This window comes from Hibiscus syriacus, unplaced genomic scaffold, assembly GCF_006381635.1.
Source record: "Hibiscus syriacus cultivar Baekdansim isolate YM2019G1 unplaced genomic scaffold, ASM638163v2 tig00110678_pilon, whole genome shotgun sequence".
In the NCBI taxonomy this organism is placed as follows: domain Eukaryota; kingdom Viridiplantae; phylum Streptophyta; class Magnoliopsida; order Malvales; family Malvaceae; genus Hibiscus; species Hibiscus syriacus.
The window spans coordinates 2,462,255-2,487,637 of NW_024062822.1; the positions used below are offsets into that span (position 1 = coordinate 2,462,255).

The 25,383-nt window shown below is 34.7% G+C and overlaps 1 protein-coding gene and 2 pseudogenes across 1 annotated transcript; 2 read left to right on the plus strand and 1 right to left on the minus strand.

Moving 5' to 3' along the window:
* The first annotated feature begins 235 nt into the window (after positions 1-235).
* LOC120138154 lies at positions 236-1,805 on the plus strand (annotated as a pseudogene).
* A 4,786-nt stretch (positions 1,806-6,591) lies between these two features.
* Positions 6,592-12,251, minus strand: LOC120138047 (kinesin-like protein KIN-14R). Its single transcript, XM_039153656.1, is given in 20 exon segments — positions 6,592-6,766; positions 6,768-7,085; positions 7,280-7,348; positions 7,427-7,501; positions 7,591-7,656; positions 7,741-7,992; positions 8,088-8,251; positions 8,357-8,394; positions 8,473-8,688; positions 8,809-8,970; positions 9,063-9,336; positions 9,433-9,609; positions 9,715-9,801; positions 9,882-9,981; positions 10,091-10,200; positions 10,603-10,786; positions 10,868-10,938; positions 11,044-11,220; positions 11,306-11,599; positions 11,937-12,251. Coding segments are annotated over 20 exon segments (3,225 nt in total). The 5' UTR covers positions 12,163-12,251; the 3' UTR covers positions 6,592-6,601.
* A 1,476-nt stretch (positions 12,252-13,727) lies between these two features.
* LOC120138219 lies at positions 13,728-24,359 on the plus strand (annotated as a pseudogene).
* Positions 24,360-25,383: the final 1,024 nt, after the last annotated feature.

The window sequence follows — 25,383 nt, forward strand, 5'->3', positions numbered from 1 at the left end:
ATTATCTCTACAACCCATTGATCCATCCTAAAAGTAATTCATAATAAAATTTATTGTCATACAAGTACTATTAAACTCAAATATCATACAAACATTACAATATATATTGCAGGATTTACTTTGAACAAAATTTTCGGTCAAAGAAGTTCCCGTACAGGTTCTGTTATTAGAAATATACAATTTGAAAAATGAGAGTTAAATTATATATTTCAATGTATCCGAAATTTGCTTCATTGCTCATCTCTGTCGTCTCTGCCCTGCCAGAAGTAGCTTCAGATGATATGGTTTCTTTGTCCGCTTGTTATTCAAGTGAGGTCTAGTTTTCTCTTCCTTCTTTCCTTCTCTGTCTTTCATCAACTCTCTATTTATTCCAATCTCCACCAGATCCAACCCCTCAAACAAAAAAACCCTGCCATCACCCCCCAAACCCTTCTTTGATGAATATCACAAGCCTCCATTTCTCTCTCTCTCTACATCGTCTTCCCCATGCATGAATTCAATCAATTGGCCATCTTTACCTTTGCCAAAGGAAACTGTAACAAAAAAGAAAGCCCTTGAAGCAAACAACCCCACAGTATCATTTTTGTTCTTCTGGTTTCCATGATGTCTCATGATAATCCCACTGCAAAACCAGCTGCTACCAAGGAGGAAAACCAATGCAGTGGCAACCGGAAAACAGGTTCAACAAGGCAGCCACAAGACCAGCAAGCGGCCCCAAAGTGTCCACGATGCGACTCTCCCAACACCAAATTCTGCTACTACAACAACTACAGCCTCAGCCAACCCAGGCATTTTTGCAAGACCTGTAGGAGGTACTGGACCAAAGGTGGAGCTCTGCGTAACGTTCCGATCGGTGGCGGTTGCCGTAAGAACAATAAGCTAAAGTCATCTTCGAGGCTTTCGGGTGACTCCAAGGACTCGTCTTCGGAGATGGGTGGATTGAAGTTCTTTCATGGCCTTTCTCCTGCCATGGATTTTCAGCTCGGCGGGTTGTCGTTTCCTAGACTTGATCCCTCACCGGCTGCTGGTATTTATAACCAGTTTTTTTCATTTGGAGATAACACTAGTAGCCCTTCTTACAGTCTCGATCCAGCTGGTAACTCCACATCTTTGATGAGGTTTAACAATATCCATATCTTCAGGAGTGCATTCAGGAGATGGGTTCGTTGAATGTTAGTAGTGGCCTTGCTTCTTCAATTGAGTCTCTAAGTTCCATAAACCAAGATTTACATTGGAAGTTGCAGCAACAAAGATTGGTTATGCTTCTCGGTGGAGAGAATCAAAAGGAAAACAGCGCCACTGTTTCTTCCGTTCCAGTTGAGATTAACGAAGCAGAAAGGCTTCAACCCATTTTGTTCCAGAATCTGGAGATTTCGAAAGCTGAAATATCAGCAGCTGGGAATCAAAGGAAAGGTACGAGCAATGAAACTGCCACGGAATGGTTCTTTGGGAATTCTTATGCGCCGGTAACTCCGACTCCAACCACTAGCGGCAATGGCAATGATAACACAACAACAAGCAACTGGAATGGGGTTCAAGCATGGAATGATTTGCATCATTACAGCACGTTTCCCTAAAAAGACGATCAAAAAAGGTACACCACCTTAAAGGGAATATATGAAAAAAAGGAAAGAAGAGGTACACGGTAGTAACATTTCTAAAAACACCCATTTTTAGTTTATTGTCTGTTTAAAATGTTTCGTTAACATAAAAAGCAACATGTAAACGTTGAGAAAAACTAATGTTTAATTTTTTTTTCTTTTTATTATTTATTTTAATAAAATGTTTGGCACTATTGATCACTTTACTATTTAGAAGTCTTTTTATTGTGTTTTAAGGTGTAGCTTTTGATGAATCTGCAGTTTGGTTTTGCATGTTTCTACAAAAGATTATATGCAGAAGCCAGAAGCAGAAATTTAGATGAAAGTGAAAGCTATAGTTGGCTCTACTATGACTATATGTATACATATAGATTTGTTCTTTATATATATATATATATATATATATATATAAACACAAATATCTCGACATATTTGTTTTTTCTCTTATGGTCGATTGGGAACTGTTTGTATTGAGAACTTTGGGATCTGTGATAAGAACACAGGAGTATTTATTAAAAGTGGAAAGATAGATAGTGGCAGATGTTTGATTTGTTTTATGTTGAGTCAGTGACTCACTGTGTTTCGATCTCTGCCTATCAGGGAAATGAGGCTCTGAGCTGAGGCTACTGAAGATTGTCATCGAATGTATATATGAAACATACACCACGGCCGTAGGGAGTAGCTGTTGGCGACCTAGACTCCATTTGCAGTGTTAAGAGTTTTCTTCTTGATCAGTGTCGATGGCTTAAGGGCAATAATTAGTCGCAGATTTGGTGGTGTCCGAAAAAGTGTTGTTGAATGAAAAAGATTGTCGAAACAATTTGAATTGAGAGAGGGGCAAGGCCAAGACAAGTAAAGCTTATTAGGGTTTCTTTCTTTTGTGTGAAACGCTTCGTTTAGCCTTTCTTTCTCCTTTCTTTTCTCCGGGAGTGAGCTGCTCTTCTCCTTGCTACTTGCTACGCATCGGCAGTATAATTACATTATGATTCTGTTTGCTTTTTCCCCTTAAATTGCCTTTCCCCTTTTTTTATTAACCACTTTTAACTTATCCGTAAGTTCACTAAAAATATGGATATTCATGATTAATATGATAACTTTACATTAATTATTATAAGATCCATTAAGCAATGTCAGATGTACGAATATTGGAAGTTGTGAATGAAGTAAACTGAATTGAAGGGTCGCCTTTGCCTTTTCTATACCCGATCCAGATTAATCGATCAATAGATAAGATACCGGTGGTTATACAAAAAAATTATTTAAAATATTAATATAATAAATATACTTATTTTATGTGAATAAAACTTTAAATTATTTAATAGTTATAATACTTATTTTTTTAAAAAGTATGATAGGGATAATATCATATTATAATTTAATTTTTAGATTAATTCTCACTTAAATTATTAACATTATATATAGATTAAAATTGAAATTTATCATTATAAATAACACTAATTAATTTATTATTTTTAAAAAAATAATATTAAAGAAAATCAATAAGGAAAAATGAATATTCTAGTGGAAGATATTACAATCAATGATAAGGAAATATAAAATGTTTATTTGTTAATTAATTTATTATAACATAACATAATATTATTTTATTTTATTAATACTAGAAGTTATGAATACATTTTGAATAAAAGCAATAATAATTTAAACATTTTTTTACATTTTGATTGAAATATTGAACCACTTTGATCTAAATCAATTTTTTAAAATTATAATTTAGAGTTCTTCATTTTAAAATATTTTATACTTAAATTATCTTTTTTTTATTAAACTAAGGTTATTACAAAAGAGTATATGTTCTAAATATTCTCGATCATTTGACAATGAATGCTCAATCACCCTACAGCAGCCATTGGTGCTTGAACATGTAACCTCTAGAAACATTAACGATTCATTTAACTACTGAGGTAAATTGGTTCGTGCATATTTATTTTATCTTTATATAATATAAAATAATTATTAATATATTTGAACTAGAAACCTAGTAAGAACATAATTTTGCACTAAAGCTCAATATATCTATATATATATATATTAAAAATGAATCATATATTAAAAAAATAATTTATATATTAAAATATAAATGCATAGTTAACTAACTTTACACAATATAATATGTTTTTTTAAATAATGTTGAATTATCCAACCCATATTTCTGTTTATCAAATTAACTACGGCTGACTTATTATATTTGCTTAAATTTTACTGCTTAATCAGAAGAAAAGGCCACCATTTTGTGTACCCTTTGTCATCTTTTGTGCTACAGCACCGCAGAAAGCTGTAAAATATATGTGTAATTATAGCTGTCGACCCTCTTCGCTTTTTTAACATGTGCAAAACTTTATAGACTTATGTTTAACCTAAACAAGCCCATGATTTGCTCCCTAAAGCCACCAAAACCTACTCGTTTTTGCCTTTTAACACAATGTTTCTGCTTTCCCCTACCGGTACATATATATTTCCTCAATCATTTACCCATTTGTTTTATTCTCTTCTGGTTTTGATTTCTCTATTAAATAAACACATTAAATAACCAACTTATGGCATGTAGACGGCAAAAGAACTGGCTGGGTAAAGAAGAAAACCGATGAAGAACATGAAGGAGCGTGATTAACGTGATCATAGGGTCTAGTTGGTGAAGTGTGATGTTATGTCCTTATTGTCTTCTAACTGTCGTTTTTACAGCTAACCGAAACATGCAAGAAGCTCATGAATCATATATGATCTGGACCGGAAGATCGAACCGATCAGACTTTCTGTTCCGTCGAACTTAAGATACATGTCACCTTGAGAAAGAATCCGGAATTGTATGTGTTGGAAGTATGATAGTGACATACATATGTCAGCATCGTTAATTCATTGCATGTAGAGTTGTTTTTGTTGTGTTGCGAGTGGCAACAAAGGGGTGGGGGCAGATGAGATGGGAGATGCTGCGTTAACTTGGCCCCCACTGAAACGAGATAAATATTTTGGTCTCGTCACTGTGTTTTGGCATTTTGCCAGTCACTGGGCTGTTAGCGTTGGGATTCAAAATCCGACATCCCTCATATCCCACACCTTTCATCAACCCCCTCTCATCATTTCATTTATAGTTTTCTTTTTTGTCCATTTCTTTACTTCCTTTTTAAGCTTTTTAACTAATCATATTGTGCTTTGATTGGTTTTCCTTTTTATAAACTCAATAGCAAGATTGAGCACCTTAGGTTTTTAGTGTTCTAGATTTGAGTTTTACATGGTACTGATAATTTTCTAGACCTATTTTATGAGCTTATCATTTTGATTAATATATATAGATATATTATTACCATAATTTACGGGGTGATTTTTTACAATAACTCAGTCTAAAAAAATTATTTGAATAGGGTACCCAAGAGACTATTTATTCAAATGTGGTGAATGTTGCAGTACACATCGAAGTCACACTGGACTTTCCACGTTTCCCCAAGGTCGCATGAAACACCATGCGATCGCATGAAACACCATGCGACTCCCTCCTCCCCCGGACCACAATGCGTATCTCCCCCTCCCCCAATTTTAGCCTTCCCCATTTTTTATATAATGATTAAAATTTAAATAAAAGTTGGAATATGAAAACCCAAATTTATATTAAAGTCAAATGGACTGCAATGCGTCTTTGGGGTGTACTGTACAAATCACTTTATTTGAAGAAATAATTTTGAGAGTGCCCTATTTAAGCAAAAAAAATTTTCTAACTGCATTATTGTAAAAAAATCAGCGTAATTTACGTGTTTATTAAATAATAATATCTTTGAATTATATTATTGATTTTTTAAATCTCTTTATCCACTTACTGTTGCGAAAAAATAATAAATTAAGATTATCGTAAAACTTGACTGATATTCATAAAAGAATAAGAGTAAGAGATACAAATCAAATATATATGTATTTATTCAGAATAAATATTGGAACTACTTATTTTGATATTGATACATGATTAAATTCATAAGGTAGTATCCAAGAATTGTGTCATTAAATCCTTGGACTTAAAATTGTTATAGTTCTCAACATAAGTAATATTGTGTTTTGACGTAGTTAAACATTATCTTTAATCAAACAATTATAAAGATTGCACTTAAACATAATAAGAATCATACAATAAGATGTGAGTGATTAAAATGAGTTTTATCTCTCTTATTACAAGAGATATCTTTGGGCACTCAACGAGAGATTGAAAAAAGTAGGGTCATGTTCAAATAAATTGTTAGAGACCAATTTATGACTTATATAAGAGTGATATTTTCATGTCTTATATTCTAGCAAGATATTGTGAGACAAAAGTATTATGTCATGAAATGTGTTAAAGTTATTTCATATCACAAACTTTTTATTCAATTTTGATAGTCATAATATTTTGCTTGAGGTCGCTTATGACTTATAGGATTAAATGTGATTTTTGACCTATTGTTAACATTAATCGAATCTATAGGATAATAAATTAAAAAAAGAATAAAAATGCTTATGATTTATCACTCTCTGTAATGATATTGTTTTAAAAATTATTTAGATTTGAATTTAACTTAAGAAATATAAATTCTTAATTTAAGTAGTAATATGTAATTAATTTTTATATTTCTCTATTTGATTAGAAAACAATAATAAATAAAATTAATAAATATTTGGTATAAAAATGAATTATAAACATATGGATTTTATTTGTTATTATTTAAGAAGTGTTGGTTATATTTTGTCATTATTTAAAACGAGTTTGTTATATTTCCTTAAAAAATATAGATTTCTTATTTGATAATAACAAATAATTAATTTATTATATTTATTAATCCATTTTAAGAAAATAAACTGAAACTAATATTCAATTAATCATTCGTTGTTTGTTCGAGTATGGATATTGGTAAAGATATACAACATCTTTAAAGATCTGAAACAAACTAGAAATAACATTTAAAGATTAATGAAGTGTATGCTATTGTAGAAGTTACATATAAATCCTTTTTTCCTGGCTTGACTTATCTAGACCAAATCTTTTTCTTAGTATCTATCTCCATTGCTGCTTGGACCTGAGCTCTATTCATGACCTTTTTGTGACCCAAGGTTCCACGTCCCTGAGCAGCAGCTATGCTACCTGGTTTTGCTGTTTTCACAACCCTTGCAACCTTAGGCGGATCAGATTTTTCTTGCCCTTTTATCTGCCAAAGAAGCAGGTATAACCATATTGTTGTTCTCTGTTTCACCACTTCTAGAGTACCTTTTCCTTCTTGTCTCATGGATTAAATCACTAACTCTTGGATGTTTGGACCCACGGCTCAATGGACGGCTACTTGTTGAGTTTGAACTCCTCAGGATATGAGGTTCAGCTTCATTCATCGACTCATCCTCTCTTCTGCATTTTCCTACACTAGGACTGGCCATTATCGCATTGGAAAAGTCGCGAGCTAGTGCACCTTGCAACTGTTGTTCTTGCTCCTTCAGTCTAGCTTCCAGCTCCTTAATCTGCTACAAAACTATCAAATTTAAGATATCACATGCAAAGGCAATTGTCCAGTAAATTTCTTATGAGAAAAGTAAATGTACTGTCACCATTTGGAAATCGTCCGTTAGAGTATGGTTTCAGATAATAAGAGAATTAATATATGCCAGACAAATAGTGAGTGAAAATAGAGGTATGCTACATATATGTAGATGACCTTTTGATGACGCAAAATGGATTCTTTGTTTTCTTCTTGCTCTTTCAGCTTTCTCTCAAGCTCCTTAATCTGGAAAAGAGACATAAAATGTTAAGCTTTCTGTTTTCCTATATATATATAAACCAACATTACTAAAATATTAGCAACCTTGAGTACAAGGGCAAGTGAATGGGACTCGGATTCTTGTACTCGCTCTTTCATCTTGTTTTCGAGATCTTTAACCTGTTTTGAATCAAATTACTTCATGTCAAAAGCAAGAAGCAAGAAGAAGAAAAGAACAAATAAAAAAAGAAGATTCCATTTATTGTAACCTTTTGCTGGTAACTAGTCGAATCTGACTGTTGCCGATCTTTAAGCTTGGCCTCCAATTCTTTAGCCTTTACCAGATAATAGATTATAGTTAGTATTGACAACAACAATTGGCATGTGTGAATTATATAATAGTTTAAAATGATGGCAACCTTTTGTTGCAAAGCGGTGTAAACCTCTTCTTTCCCTTTCAATCTATCTGAAAGTTGTGAGAGCTGCTTCTCTGACTGGTTGTGCATGCTAGTTTTCAGTTCCAATTGACCTTCAAGTTCTTTGATCTTCTCTTGCAGTGTTTTGTAAACCTGGTCTCTACCTTTGGCCTTATTCTCTAGGTTCTGTAAGCTCTCTTCTAATTTTCTTAACGATTCGTCTTTCGATCTTGATTCCTGCCTTGCTCTTTCAAGCTTTGTAAGAATTTAAAAGTAGTTGCAGTCAAGTTAGTTGATTGATCTTATAATATAAGTAGTAGTGATGGAAGCAAAAACTTATCAAGAAGTACCATTGTTTTCATCTTCTGGAGCTCACTTGTATCGACTTGCCTCTTAGCAGGACCCAACTCAACTCCTCGAACTCGAGTTGCGAAATTCAAGGAGCTCAAGGTTTCGTTTAAGTCCGTCTCTGAAGGACTAATTTGTACAAACATCAGTGTCTTAGAGTCACCTCCTGATAAATAATAGCTACTGTTAGTATCAATAAATAGATATATCCAAAATCTATTGCCATTAAGAAATCGAATAAACAGCTAGAGTATGAATCCCCCAGATTTACCTAAAGAATCTTGAAGTAAATGTGTCAACTTCGAATTCCTGAAACAGAATGAAAGATGTCATACAAAAGAATGAAAGGGAAACGGGCTATGTAGTTAAGGTAGACAATCAATGGACCTGTATGGAATGTGGCTACTTTTTGTTGCTAGAGCATATATGACGTCCCCAAGAGCTGAAAGGGATTTGTTGATATTTTGAGCCTCCTTGAGTCGTTCACCTTGTGCGTCAGTTTTTGCAAGCCTCTCACTGCCTGCCAAATCGACAAGCCAAAGCTTGCTCTTTGTGCACTCTCCAGTCATCAAGTTTTTTGATTTTACCATTACACAAAGCATGCTGCACAAAAAGTAAAAGAAAATTCTCTTCGTTGTTATTAATGAGATAGAAAAGACAAAAAACTTGAAAGATCTTCTTTCAATTTAAAGCACTGAAAAAGAAAAACAGGGGTCCTGATACCAGTGGGATCGGCTGCTATGCTCATTCACATTGTTTGATCCAACAGCTCTAGAATTGCTTCCAATTTGCAATACATCCCAAACTTCCTTAATGTTTTCAACTTGGGCTTGTACAATACCTGGAACATGATGAAACCCTTCAGCAGATTGCTTTATCTCCAACCTATCAACCAAACCAATGAATCACCGTTTAGCATTTGAATACGGTATGTCAAAAGTGAATTAAGAATGAAATAGGGAGTATAGCCGTCTCACCTCTTTGATGTCGGTGATGTAGATAACAAATCTCTAATTTGTTCATTATAAACTTCAAGAACACTAACAGATATGTTGTATATAAAACTGTCGATCCTTTCCTTAGCAATTTGAAACAACTGCTTAAGAGTTCTATAATTGACTCCCCTGTTCTGTTCAGTGCCTTCCATTGTAAATGTCTTTCCCGTTCCCGTTTGCCCATAAGCAAAAATACAGACATTGTAGCCATCTAACACTGATGTCACCAGTGGTAATGCATCCGCAAAAACATCGACTGTTATGCCAAAACAAACACTAGCTAAATCAGCATCTTACAGTATTTCACATGTCGATATTGGGGTTAGTGCATAGCATGACAGGAAACCGTTACCTTGATTGTCTTTCGGTGTGTAAACTCGGTCAAACTTGAAAGTCTTTTTGGTAGAGGCACCTGTCAGAATGCCAAGGTCTCCATCTTTTGCTGCATCGAAATCTACAACCTGACCGAAACCAGCTGATATCTCCTGTTTACTAAGAGGACGGCAGCGGCAGAAGACTCTTATATTACCTGAAATTAAATAGATAGTGTAACAAGTGTTTTCCCCTGTATTCTTTGATGATAAATTGTAAAAGCTGCATTAATAAACTACTTAAGAAGGGAGAAAAACCTTGCCTTTAGTGTCCTGAATCTGATTATAGAGATCCTTTCGCTTTGCTTGCTCCTCACTATACTTTACTTTGAGATCCTCACACTGTAGAACTGCAAACTCATTCTGTGAGCCCATGTGGATGTAAAAATGTAAACTCAAACTCAAACTAACCAGTTGAATTAGACCCTACCCAGTGCCTGAACCCCAGTGACCATTTTGTTCAATTCGGGTATTGACTCTACGCATGCATGTGCCTCATGAGAGAGCTGAGCATGTTCTCTTTTCATTATCTGCAGAATGATCAATAAGAAAATGCATTAAAATAAATAATCTCACAACAAGAAAAGGAAGTGAAATCATCACAAAGTAAGACAATATTGAAAAGACAACTTTTTTTACCTTTATTTTCTCTTGTAAATTATTGATTGCTGCTTCCCAATGTTTCTTATGAAGGTCATAACTGCTAGTAATATTTTTCAGATTTTCGGCTTGTTTCCCCACAGTTTCATCTGACAAGAGAATATTTGTTGAGTTTAAAAGGAGCAAGTAATGCTACCCCTCTACATGTATAATTTAAGCACCAAACACAATCTAGACGAACCACCATTGCACGGGCCTTTCCATCAGCATTTGTGATCAAATCAGAATTCAGACTATTACCCACAAACCCACTCGAATGCTTCAAACATTCAAGAACACAAGGAACAAACAACAATTTAGCAAGAATTAAATTTTGTAAAACTACTTATGGAAGAAATGCATTTGCTGTCATCATTAAAACCTGAGAAAAGCATATTCTATCAGAATCACTGTAAAAGAGTTCTTTCTTTAGTTAGTAGCTTAACAGTTCTTCATCTGCTCAATTTAAAGAATGTACTCATTCAAACTTCGAAAATATACATGATAGTTACCTAGCGTGCGTGTTTGGAAGATCTTGTTGTCAAGTTGCATCCTAACTTTCTCCAGCTGCTCATTTGCTGCCGTCAACGACATCCAAGCCTCATGGCATTCATGAGTCTTGAGTTGACACTGTGTAGTGAGCTCTTGTATCTTCTTCTCATATTTATCTGTAGCTTTTGTTCGCACAAGTTTCATCTGCAAGGCCAAAGTAAAAGTCTACATAAGCAACAAGTTGAGCTACAGAAAACATCTAATCACAGCTAAATAAACCCTAACCTGAGCTGAGGAAAGTTCTATTTCAGCAGCACAACTGTTGCACTTAAGGTATTCTTGTGATCCCTGAGTAACTGTACTTGGATTGGAAGCAAGGTTTCAAAATAAGGGGTTGTTCTAACATGATCCAAAGTTAAAATTGGAAACGAATCAAATAATTGAAACACAAATTACTGCACCTGGAGTATTTTGTGCTTTCCTTACACAAATCCCACAGACCATTGGACTTCCACTAACGCCTTCGAACCTTAATGCAATTAGGCCATCCTCCTTTACTGATACCCTCAAATCAACAACTTGCAATGGTTTATTGGCTCCAACAACTGAGAAGATATCAAAATCTGACAGTACCTGTCACATTGACAGCAAAATTTTAACATTTCTAGACAGTGAAAAATCACAATGCAAACTGAGTAATTTTGCTATATAACTTGCCTTCTCTTTCTTGCATATAGGCATTGAATACCCTCATTCCTTTAGGTCCATTTGTGTTTATGATCTCTGCAAAATGAAGATCAACAATATAGTCCCCAGGAGGAAGATTGTTGAACTGGTACGAGAAACTCCCAATTCTTGCAGACCAATAAATGAATGGACAATCTCCAGCCTCAGTTATAGGCTCATTGGTCCGCATAACATCTCCTCCTTCAAAGTAAGTATCCCCCAGTAATTTCATGCTAGAATCTGCTTCGTATAAAGCCTCTCCCCCAGCATTTATAAACATCACAATTTCATCTGCAAACCATATGAAATCAGAAAAAATATTTCTTCCTCGGTTGAATTATACACCATTAAGAAACCAGTTATAAATGATAAAATCAACTCAAAAAAGGTTGAACATAATTGATCTTTTGTTCTCTCTTCTTTTTGTATTATTTTTCATACACTTCCTAAATGCTTCATATGCTTAAAAAGATTTAAAAAAATCCATGTATAATTAAATCACCAAAAGCCTTCCTTTTTGGAAAACATATCAAGAACATGAATTTTAATTTCCTTCTTTCACAGAAATTTATTATTAATTAAATAGTTATTAGCTTAACAAGAAAAAAAATCAAGAAATTTTACTCACCCGTGCAATTAGATTTGGAAAACCCAGATGGGATCAGCCTTGAATTAGAGTCACAAAGCATCAAATCAGCAAAAGATTCTTCTTCACCTTCATCCATGGCGGAGCTAGGGTTATCTTGATTCAAGGCAAGATCGCATTTTCCTGAATCAAAACCCCTGGTAATAGAGGAATAGGGGGAAAAGGTTTCCGGGTTTTGGAGAAAGGCGTTTAAGTGGGAATTATCCATTGGGAAATCAAAGCTTTGGCAGTGTTTGGTTTGCGAGAATTTTTTTGATATTTTCTTGGATTATCCTTTTGTGAAACCTGTAAAGAGCAAGATTGACAGAAAAGAAGGAAAAAAATCAATGCGTCGGATTTTTTGATGGATTTGGAGAGGGAAATTTTCGAATTTTAATTCCTTTGTCGACCGTTGGGTGAAACTTTCTACCGTTAAAGAACTTTTAAGGTTTGCCAAAAGTTTTTTGTAATGGACTCAAAGGCCCATTGGGCTTTTCTGTCTATAATCTCTACGTAAGTCTACCATTCAAATTTAAGTCTTCAAAAACATATGTTATGCACTTATGCTAAGTAGTTGTAATTGATAAAAATAAAATGAAATAAAAAAATAAAATATATTTTTTGAAAAGATATATTATAAATTCCTTTTAACACCACAAACGATATTAATATTCTACCCCATTTCACTTTTTTTAATTACTTTTTAATATATCTTACATGTTTGTATCATGTTATTTACTTACAATTTTTTTAAATACTCTATTATTAATAAGATATAATAATTGAGGCATTGTGCCATTAAATATTAAATGAAGGTTGATTTTTCTAATAAATTTATATTTTAATCATTTAACTATAGATAAATTTATATTTCGATGACTTAATTTTTTATTATGAGTAAAGTCTTTTTTTAATTTTTTTTTGGCTAATTTCTTTAATGTAATCATACTTCATGACTTGAAAAGAAAAATGAGAAGAATATTTTTTTGCATGAATTGTTGTATTATCATATGTCTTGCTATTTGTTTATTCAACATATCATCGTCATTTATAGGCAGGGTTGGACCGGGCAGGTGGAGACAGTCGCTTATCTTAAAAATTTAAAATTACTATATATTTTAATTTTTTATGTATTTCCTATTTAAAATCTGTTTCGCCCCTAGAATTTTATGTTAGGGGGATGAAGTAAAATTCCAGGGGAGTCGAACTAAAATTCTAGGGGGTGAAACAGAATTTCAATACATAGAAAAAATTAAAAATATATGGTAATTTTAAATTTTCAGGGGGCGACTGCCCCCACCCGCCTCGCTCCCCTCGGTCTATCCCTGCCCTTAAGTTTAAGTTCGCCCTTCCTAACATAAAATCCTGCGTCTGTTCTTGTTTATAGGTCAAATTTATATATGAATTAATTTAAAAATTGGGAACATGATAATTTTTTATGTGCATAAAGTATGAGAATGTTATTATTTATTATCGTGTTGTCTATAATTTCCCTTCCTTTACTCTTGATTTTCTAATTGATTTTTGATAATTCTATTTCATTATAATTGCTCAGTTATACTCCGTGACATAATTCTTGGTTAATTTGAATTCTTCAATAGGTGTTTTAGTTTAAATGCAGAGACATTTACTATAGTAAGTGTTAATATCTATGGTTCCTTGATATTCTTCAAGCTCGGTAGTCTAGCTGATTTTTGAATCATTGAAGTTTTATATTGTACTATCTCTCATTTCATGCTATGTAGGTTTTTAATTGAGTTAAGCTTGTCAGTTTGTCCTGGATTTCTAAGAATTATGCAGGAATTACATGTCCCAATTTCCAGTCACAAAATGCGCGGCAAGGTAAACCAAGAAAACAATTTGTTTGTTTATTCATTCGTTCATTGTTAGAACTAAATAAATTAGATAATGTGGTGGCTGTAACAACTTACAACAATTAATGCAGGGCACTTCGTATGAAAATATGACAACAATTGTTCAGAATTATGTTGATAGTCTAACAACTAAATATCCTTACTGGAATAGAACTCTAGGTGCCGATCATTTCTTTGTTATTTGTCATGATGTCGGTGTTCGGGCAACTGAAGGAGTTCCCTTTCTCGTAAAGAATGCCATTCGTGTTGTATGTTCTCCCAGCTATGATGTTGGTTTCATTCCCCATAAAGATGTTGCTCTCCCTCAAGATTTACAGCCATTTGCTCTTCCTGCTGGTGGAAATGATGTCGAAAATAGGTAAAATATAACCCCCTTTTCAACGCATTGTTGTTTCCTAAAACAGCACCTAGCTTCATGCTCATTAGAAGCTTATTTGGTAGGACAACGCATGGTTTTTGGGCTGGTCATAGGAACTCGAAGATTAGAGTTATACTGGCTCGTGTGTAGGAGAACGATACTGAACTTGACATTTGGAATGATAGAATAAGCAGGGCTACCGGACATTTAGTGTACCAGAAGAGGTTTTACAGAACTAAATTTTGCATTTGCCCTGGTGGTTCTCAGGTCAATAGTGCCCGCATAACTGATTCAATCCATTATGGATGTGTTCCTGGTAAGGGATCTCTACTTCTTGTGGCCGCTACAGTGATGGGGGGATTTAGACATCTGCATTCTAATAGTTGCTTATTGCTTGCTGGATGATGGGTGTGGAATGGATTACCAAGTTATTAGGACTAGGCTGCCTGCCTAAAAGTTGAGTAAATTTCGTACTCAAATTTGTAAAGACAAATTAGAATATACATGTACAGATAAAATGATGGTTTGCTCCTAAAGCTTGGCACCCAAGCATTTTCCAAAAATTTCCGTTAACATAAAAACTCGGGATTATCTCTATTAAATGTGATTGTGCTGAACTTAGCTTTCCGGCATAATCCGAAATTGTTGGTGCTCAAGGCTGTCATAAAAATACTTTTCCTTATTATCTAGTTCAATAACCAGTGAAAATACACCTAGATTTTGTTGTCCTATAGTTCTGGACGTAAGACTTATTACTACTCTACGGCTCTACCTTGATTGTATCATATCTTTTGGAAACACTAGGATCTAGTGTGGAATATGTGCTTTAACTTTTTTTCTTCATAGAACCGAAGACAGTAGGATTGCCACATTTTATCAAGAGAGAGAGAGAGTGATTGAAATGTTTCCCTTAACCTACCTGGTTTGTTTTCTTGTAGTAATACTATCCAACTATTATGACCTGCCATTCAGTGACATTCTTAATTGTCAAAAATTTGTTGTTGTCCTTCGGAAGAATGATGTTGATAGAGAAGCGACAGTGGGTGATGTGAATGTTGTTCTCGACGAGGGAATAAACCTAGGAAAGTTCTAGACTCGATGAAGAAGCAAATGGCTTGAAATGGGTACTTGAAGGTGGCGGTAAAGATTAGGGTTTTGAGAGGCTTTTAGTTGCTGGAAACTAAACAAAGAGGTGAGATCAAGACAATAAAAATAAGGGCAATAAAAACTATAAAGAATTAAAGACAAATAAAATATGTAATAAAATAAAGATGTTCTTATCTCCCTTGTAATAGGCGCCCAAGGTGTTTGTGATCTTATCTTGATGGATGATGGCTCGTTTGAAAGAGGATGAAAAGATGAGAAAAACGATGGAGACGGATTTGAAATCGGATGGTCGGATTGTGAGAAAAACGCAATTAAAAATTTACCCCTGTAGGTTTGTGTGTTAACGCAAACCTTAGATTTTGATGTGGAAGGTGGAGTGAATGATGGATGATGTTGATGATGGAGTTGGCGTGATGATGATATAGTTGGATATGGCTTATCAAACCCTCTTAGTTGCAATGAAAAAGCAAACTCAATAATACGACTCTAATCAGCCCTCCTAATCGCAATGAATAGGCAAACTTGAGTGTGAAAATCTCTCTCAAGAGCTCAGAAGAACTAAAGAAGAAGATGCTTCAAAGGCATAAGGCAATCAACTCTTGAAAAAACGATCTCTCGTTGTATTGTATCAAATAGAAAAAAAAGTTGATGATTACAATGAGAGGGGAATGCCTCCTTATATAGGGATTGGAGAGTCCTCGCTATAACATGAATAGACAATAACATAATAATAAAAACAACAACAAAAATAATAAAAATTATCCTAAATCCATGCTTATGGGTGGAATTGATTGGTGACCATTGATGAAGCTTTTGATTTGACGGTGGAGATGAAAGATGGCTTTGAAGGGCTCTTGAACTTGATGAACGGTCCAGATCTCCCTTCTAGAAGATGAATGGGCAGCATGGCTTATGATAAGTAAGGGGAATGAGTCTTGATAAGTTATCAAGGTTTGTAGACAGGGGCCTGGCGTGATGGGCTTGTTTGGAAATGATGATAAGCTATCAAAGGTTACATTTCAATGACTTATTGGGCCTGATCCTAAATAAAAGAAAGCAAACTAAAAATTACTAATTCTATGAGTTAGCCCAGGTTTTATAGGAGCAACACTGAGTAACTTTACAAATATCGAGCTCATGGTGATTCAAACTCAATTTCAGACATATCCTCATGGGCTTCATAATTAGGCCCATAAATGACTTGGGTCTTTGAAACCCATGTTGATGAAGGAGAAATGAGAAATGGTTTTCATTCCTTGAACTCTTCTAATTCTATAAGGGCTTAAAGGTCCTTACTGACGTAGGCTTGGAATGTAGTCTGGAGTTGATCCTTGAGTAGTTTAGCCCATCCTCTAGTAATTGGGCCTGGAGTTAATGTAAGCTCATCCTTTGGGTGTGTGGTGCATGTATCATTTCCCTTATTCTGAAAAGGATTCATCCACGAATCTAAAACATCAAAAGGAGACAAATCAACAACATTAAAGGAAGCACTCATATTATACTCACCTGGAAGATCAAGGTGATATACATTGTCATTAATTCGTTCTAGTACTTGGAATGGTCCATCGCCTTGTGAGTCTAGTTTTGACTTTTTTTTTGTGAAATCATTCTTTCCGCATGTGAACACAGACCCAATCGCCAGGGTCAAAGGTGAGGTGGCACCTGGCTTTGTTTACCTTATTTGCCACAGCTTCATGAGTTTTCTCCATTCTCTGTTTTGCCTTGTATTGGAGGTCCTTAACAAATTTTGCTTTTTGCTCACCGTCCAAGCTAGTGGTCTATTCTAATGGCAATGGAATAAGATCCAAAGGCATTAGTGGATTAAATCCATAAACCAATTCAAAGGGAGAATAACCTGTTGTGGAATGAATGGATCGGTTATAAACAAATTCAACAAAGGGTAAACATTCTACCCAATTTTGAGTGTTCTTACCTACCACGGTACGTAAAAGAGAACCAATAATTTGGTTTATTACCTCAGTTTGTCGATTGTTTTATGGATGATAAGTAGTGGAGTAAAGGAATTTCGTACCTATCTTACCCCATTATAATTTCCAAAAGTAACTTATGAATTTTGTGTCTCGATTGGACACAATGGTACAAGGTATGCCATGAAGTCGTACTATATCTAGGAAGAATAAATTTGTGATGTGTATTACATCATCGGTTTTGTGACATGGGATAAAATGCGCTATCTTGGAAAATCTATCAACAATCATAAAAATACTATCTCGACCTTTCTTGGTTCGAGGTAAGCCCAAAATAAAATCTATAGAAAGATTAGTCCAAGGAGAAGAAGATATGGGAAATGATGTGTAGAGCCCATTGAGATTTACCTTGGATTTTGCTTGTTTACATGTAATGCATGAAGCACATACCTTTTCTACGATTTTTAGCATGTGTGGCCAGAAAAAATGTTCTTGGATCATGTCAAGTGTTTTATTAACACCAAAGTGTCCAATTAGTCCTCCTAAATGAGACTTATAGACGAAATTCTCACAATGATCCTTGTGGTATATACAATCTGTTCATTCGAAAAAGAAAACCATCTGCAAAATAAAACTTGTTAAAAGTACCTTTAGAACAATGGTTGTATATTTCAGAGAAATCTGTATTTTTAATATGTTTAAAACCCAAAATAGTATCATGCATTTGTGTAATAAGTGTGTACCTTCAAGATAATGCATTAACTATAATGTTATCTTTCCCTTGTTTGTACTTAATCACATAAGGGAAAGATTCAATAAATTCAACCCATCGAGCATGTCTTTTACTCAACTTACTTTGGCCGTTTAATCACTTCAATGATTAGTGGTTTGTGTGTATGACAAACTATTTAGGAAGAAGATAATGTTGCCAAACTTCGAGTGCACGAATAAGAGCAAGGAGCTCTTTGTCATAGGTGGAGTAATTCAATTGTGCACCTTTCAACTTTTCGCTAAAGTAAGTGATAGGTTGTTTTTCTTGCATGAGTACTACACCTATGCATATTTCTGAAGCATTACATTCTAACTCCAACGTGTTAGAAAAATCGGGAAGACGAAGGATAGTTGTTGAACATAACTTACCTTTTAACAAGTTGAAGGCTTTTTGTTGTTATGTACCCTATTTGAATCCAATCGATTTCTTGATAATTTCCGTCAAATGTGCAACAATGGTTGAAAAGTCTTTGACGAAACATCGATAAAACCTCACTAAACCATGAAAATATCTTACCTTAGAGATGGAAGATGGTGTGGGCCATTCTTGTATGGCTTTGATCTTTTTCGTCGACATGGATTCCCTGTGCACTAACTATAAAACTTAAACTTATCACAAAACACACACTTATCCATGTTAGTGAATAAAATGTTCTTGTCGAAAAAACTTAGAAGACTGATCAAACGTGCCAAATATGAGATTCAAGAGAAGATGAGTAGATAAGAATGTCATCAAAGTAAACAACAACAAACTTACCTATGAAGTTCTTCAAGACATGGTTCATTAACCCTCATAAAGGTGCTAGGTGCATTCGTGAGTCCAAAAGGCACGATAAACCATTTGTAGAGTCTGAACTTTGTCTTAAAATTTGTCTTTCGTTTATCACCTTCTTTCATTATGATTTAATGGTACCCGTTTTTCAAGTCAATCTTTGTGAAGATGCAAGATCCATGAAATTCGTCTAACATATTATCAAGGCGTGAAATAGGGTGCCTATATTTGATTGTTATGCGGTTTATCAATCTGCAATCTACACACATTCGGAATGTGCCATCTTTCTTTGGCACGGGAATCACTGGAATGGCACAAGGGCTAAGGCTCTCCAGGATGTGACCTTTTTGTAGTAATGCTTCGATTTTTCATTCCAACTGCTTGATTTCTTCAAGATTACAATGATATGCTGGTCGGTTTAGAATAGTGGATCCCAAAATGAAATCAATTTGGTGTTATATTCCTCTTTTAGGTGGTAAGCTAATCTGGTGGATCGCTTAATATATATGTGAAATCCGCAAAAGAGAAACAAACACATTAGGCAAATGTGTGTGGTTAGTCGAAATTGAAACGATGGTGTCTTTGAAACGGATGAGGATGCAAGAACTGGTTTGGGAAAATGTTTCTCTCAGGTATTTTGCTCTCGCATAAATGTTTTGAGACACTCTTTTTTTTCTCACAAGTGGGTTCACTCACCTCCCGTGGGTCATTTTTTTGGCTTTTATGGGTTGTGACCTGATTTTGTTTTGCCTATTTCTTTAATTTCCCAATCTCCTCACGAATTTTGTTTTGATCTTGCATGATGTCCTTTGGATGCATTGGATTAAGCGTGTAAGGCTTACATTTAATAATAAAGAAGTATTTGTTTGCTTTACCAAAGTAACATTATTATCATATTATCATGGTCGTCCAAAGGATGCGAGAGGCTTGCATTGGGAGTATATCACACCAAACATCATCGCAATACTTGGTCATTTTTAAACTAACTAGGCATTGTTTCGTGATCTTCAACTCGGCATTCTCAGTGAGCCAGTGTAAATAATATGACTTTGGATGTATTTGACAAGGCAAATTAAGTGTGTCCACCAAGTAACTACTTATCACTTTGACACAACTTCCATTGTCAATGATCAATGAGTATACTTTCTCTTTAATTTGACATCTTATGTGGAAGATGTTTGTTCATTGAATATCTAAGTCATCAACTGTTTGTATACTCAAATTTTACCTTACAACCATACAATATACGTCAAATTCATCACTATCTGAGTGATTTGGCTCATTGTTTTCCAAAGCCTCAGACAATCTGTTTCGATATCCGTTAATTCATCATTCTTTTCTTGGATTACCATTATTCTCATGTTCAGACAATCGCGACTGATATGACCATAACATTTTCACTTGAAGCAAGAGGTTTTAGTATCGTGGGACTTTTTAGGTTTTTAACCATATCTTTTGAGACAAAATAAGGGGTAGAAGATGAAGAGGGTTTGGATGAATTACCAAAGAAAAAAGATGAAGTACCTTGGTAGTTTTCTCGGATTTAGAAATTTCTTTGAAGTTGTGCTTCGATTGTTATGACACTCTTCAAGGTTTATATATCCATGTATCTCAAGAAGATCGTTTATATTTGTGTTTAAGCTGCTAACAAATCTTGAGATTGTATCTTCTTCATCTTCATTTATGTTTGCTATGTTTAACAAGGACTGCATCTCCTTGTAGTAGTCTTCAATTGAATTTCTTCCTTGTCGAAGTCGGTGAAGTCGTTGTTTCATTTTCCTTGTATAGTTTGTCGAAAGAAAACAACTTCACATAGCATTCTTCAATGGTTCCCATGAGACAATATTATGGATTCGATGATCTTGAATTGCTCTTCGTGTCTGCATCCACCATGTGTGAGAGTATCCTGTGAACTCCATGGTTATGAGTGCTACCTGCTCTTTTAGAGGACATTCATGGTATGAGAACATGAGATCAACTTTCCCTTCCCAATCAACGTAGTCGTCCGAATCATATTCTCCATTTAAATATGGAATTGTGAATTTTGGTTTTGCAAAAATTTTCAACATTTTAAACCTAGGTATGGCACGTCTAGGAGCCATCAGATTGTCATTGGGTTGTCTCGGTGGATTGATCTGCAGTGGTTGTTGTTGTTGTCGCAATGTGTTGTTGAGTTAAGTAAATTGTTCTCTCATGGCTTTCATTGACACCAAAAGAGCTTGAAGGGTTTGGCTGATGTTTACTTTGTTTTCCATCTTGAGAATCACAACACTCAAAGAAAAATTTAAAGTGGAAAAAAAAAAAAAACTCACAAGTCACTACAAGGAATCAACACAAAGAGAGGCAAGAAATACGATCTTGTACTCTTTAAAACTTTTCATCTCCAAGAGTCTTTCGATTCGCATCGGAGTTTGATCGCTAACAAAAGAATATAAGAAAACATAGGAGTTCTAAAAGGCCAAGGAAAAATAGACTCCAATTGAACGAGAATGAAAGGAAGAAGAAGTATGCAAACTCTTTGAATTATACTAACACAAGGAAAAGAATGTGTTAGATGGTGTAAAGGAACAAGAAAAGGTAAAACAAAAAACCTAGAAGCAATAGGAGTCAAAGAAAATTTTATGGAAAATTCCAAACCCGTAACAAAACCTAAAACGCTTTATCAACTTTAGCAATGAGGGGGTTTTCGATCTCCAAATATTCTGATTTTTTTTATGTTCCTCAGTGAGTCTAGTTGTGATATGGAAATTTTCAGCACGAAATTCCTTACGGAAAATTTTGGAAAAATTCTTACATTGTGAACAGTGCAAATCTGTCGAATAAACTTGAATGGTCGATTTGAGGGATTGAATGAACTTTTATTTGGATAAAGTTTGGACTGTTTAACCTGCTTTATATGAGGTATGGCCATGTAAAAAATCAGCTCCAAATTCTTTCGTTTGTTTTTTATGGATTTTTTTGCCTTTTAATGAATAAAAATAGCAAACTAACAAGAATGAAACGAAACTAAATTAAAAGAATACAAAATGAACCTGGAAACGATGATTTTTCGCGAACTAGCTCCGTTGGGGTACTTCGGCGATTGATGCTTGGAGAACAAGTCAAAACTATTTGATTCTTCCCAAGAATCATCCTAAATCTGATACTAATTGATAGAGAAACAACAGCGGGTGATGTGAATATTACTCTCGTTGAGGGAACAAACCTAGGAAAGTTCTAGATTCAATTAAGAAGCAAATGACTTGTAATGTGTACTTGAAGGTGGCGGAAAATATTAGGGTTTTGAGAGGCTTTTAGTTGCTGGAAATTAAACAAAGAGGTGTGATTAAGACAATAAAAATAAGGGTAATAAAAATTATAAAGAATTAAAGACAAGAATAAAGTATGTAATAAAAGAAAGATGTTTTTATCTCCCTTGTAATAGAGGTGCCCAAGGTGTTAATGATATAATCTTGATGGATGATGTCTTGTTTGAAAGAGGATGAAAAGATGAGAAATACGATGAATTTTGGACTGTTTAACCTTCTTTGTATGTGGTATGATCCTGTAAAAAATCAGCTCCAAATTATTTCGTTTGTTTTTTATGGATTTTTTTACCTTTTAATGAATAAAAACAACAAACTAACAAGAAGGAAACGAAACTAAATTAAAAGAATACAAAATGAACCTGGAAACGATGATTTTTCGTGAACTAGCTACGTTGGGGTACTTCGACGATTGATACTTAGAGAATAAGTCAAAACTATTTGATTTTTCCCAAGAATCGTCCCAAATTTGATACTAATTGATGGAGAAACAACAACAGGTGATGTGAATATTACTCTCGTTGAGGGAACGAACCTAGAAAAGTTATAGATTCGATTAAGAAGTGAATGACTTGGAATGTGTACTTGAAGGTGGTGGCAAAGATTAGGGTTTTGAGAGGCTTTTAGTTGCTGGAAACTAAACAAAGAGGTGAGATTAAGACAATAAAAATAAGGGTAATAAAAATTATAAAGAATTAAAGACAAGAATAAAGTATGTAATAAAAGAAAGATGTTCTTATCTCCCTTGTAATAGGTGCCCAAGGTGTTTATGATATAATCTTGATGGATGATGGCTCGTTTGAAAGAGGATGAAAAGATAAGAAAGACGATGAAGATGGATTTGAAATCAGATGGTCGGATTTTAAGAAAAACACAATTAAAATTTTATCACGGTAGGTTTGTGTGTTAATGTAAACCCTAGATTTGATATGGAAGGTGGCATGAAGGATGGATGATGTTGATGATGGAGTTGGTGTGATGATGATATAGTTGGATATGGCTTATCGAACCCTCATAGTCGCAATAAAAAGGCAAACTCGATAATACGACTCTAACCATCCCTCTTAATCGTAATGAATAGGCAAACAAGAGCGTGAAGATATCTCTCACAAGAACTCAGAAGAACTAAAGAAGAAGATGCTTCGAAGGCACAAGGCAATCAACTATTGCAAAAACAATCTCTCGTTGTATTATATAAAAGAGAAGAAAAGTTGATGATTACAATAAGAGGGGAGGGCCTCCTTTTATAGGGTTTGGAGAGTCCTCGTTCTAACATGAATAGATAATAAAATAATAATAATAACAGGAACAAAAATAATAAAAATTATCCTAAATCCATTTTTATGGGTGACATTGATTGGTGACCATTGATGAAGCTTTTGATCTGACAATGGAGATGAAAGATGGATTTGAAAGGCTCTTGAACTTGATTAACAGTCCAAATATCCCTTCTAGAAGATGAATGGGCGACAGTTTTATGATAAGTAAGGGGAATGGGTCTTGATAAGTTATCAAGGCTTGTAGATAAGGGTCTGGCATGATGGGTTTGTTTGGAAATGATGATAAGCTATCAAAGGTTACATTTTAATGGCTTATTGGGCCTGATCCTAATTAAAAGAAAGCAAACTAAGAATTAGTAATTCTACGAGTTAGCCCAGGTTTTATAGGAGCAACACTAGGTAACTTTACAATTATTGGGCTCATAGTGGTCAAACTCAATTCCGGGCATATCCTCATGGGCTTCACAATTGGGCCCGGAAATGAATTAGGTCTTTGAAACCCATGTCGATGAAGGAGAAATGAGAAATGGTTTTCCTTCCTTGAACTCTTCTAATTCTACAGGGGCTTGAAGGTCCTTGCTAACGTAGGCTTGGACTGTAGTCTGGAGTTGATCCTTGAGTAGTTTAGCCCATCATCTAGTAATTGGACTTGGACTGTAGTCTGGATTTTGTTACACTACACAAGAACCTGTCACGGTAAGAAGCCTTCCTTTCCATTATTTTCTCGTCATTTTTCTCACTAAAATTGAAGTTCAGACAGAAAAGCACCTGCAACAATTGATGAGAATTTTATGTGTGATTCTTTTACCAGGTTCAGAAGCACTTCCAGTGGAATTCACCACCCATAAGGTATGATGCATTTCACATGGTTGTTTATGATCTTTGGTTGCGCCACCATGTAATCAAATACTAGGTTGTTGATTCATTGATGAATGTGGTTCCTCTTTGCATACACTAAGGGAGAAAAAGGTTACTCCCTAACAACCTAAAAGCTTGCTTTTTGTTTACTTACTGCTTAACCTTTATATATTCATAAGCTGTGGAAAAGACTTTGGCTTTTTGTAAACTGGCTAACTTGAATTAACCGCGAACCACGTCACAACGTAACTCAAGGGCATGAATTTGTTCAATTTTGGTAGTTAAGAAATGTCCAAGTATCAGCTTCTGGATTGATTGTCCGCTCTGTTACTGTAATAGTGTAATGTGGTTTTGATTTTCTTTTTCTGGGTATAATGCTTGAATAATCCCTTACTCTCCCAGCCTCACAAATTAGAGGTTATGGTGTCCATAAGCATATTTGAACTAGTAAGTTGCAACAACGATGCCGATTGAGTTAAAATTTATTCGACGATTTGGATACATCGTCGTTTTGATACATGGAATACGATGGATGCATGAATTGCGGAAATCTAATTATTCATAAGAATCCTAGTTGTTAACTTGGAAAGATGCCTCATTAATGTGTTTATGAATTAGGATTAATTTAATTAAAATTTTCAAGTTAGAGGAATATTTGGAAAGCAAGTCGAAGTGAATAAATCCAAAAAGACCAAATTCTTTTAAGACAGAAGTTGATATGATTAGTGTGGTTTATTTGACTTGTATGGATGCTCCAAAAAAGCATCTTTAACCATTCGTCAAGATAGAGGAAAAGACATGGTTTTAACAAAACCGTCATTTATGCTCGATTAACTTTTTCTTCATTATTTGGTGTGTCCACTCAAGCATATATCACTATGCATTGAATAATTGATTTCCCCCATACGCGTTGACATCAATTGCACGAATTGGGGGTACGGATAGTATAACTTGTATTTATGAACAATTGGAAATTTACCTTTTGTTGTTCAAAATTCAACCGCGTCAGATCCACCATGAGCTTGTCGAAATTTCGATACTATGTGGCAACAGTGGATCGAACTTTATAAAATCAAGAATAATAAATGGGTATGGATAGTGGATATAAAACGTTCAAAATAAAGGAAAGAAGTCGATCCCACTTGTGCTTAGTGGAGGGGGAGACTATTCTGGTGGGAAGTGAATAGGAGGCAAGCA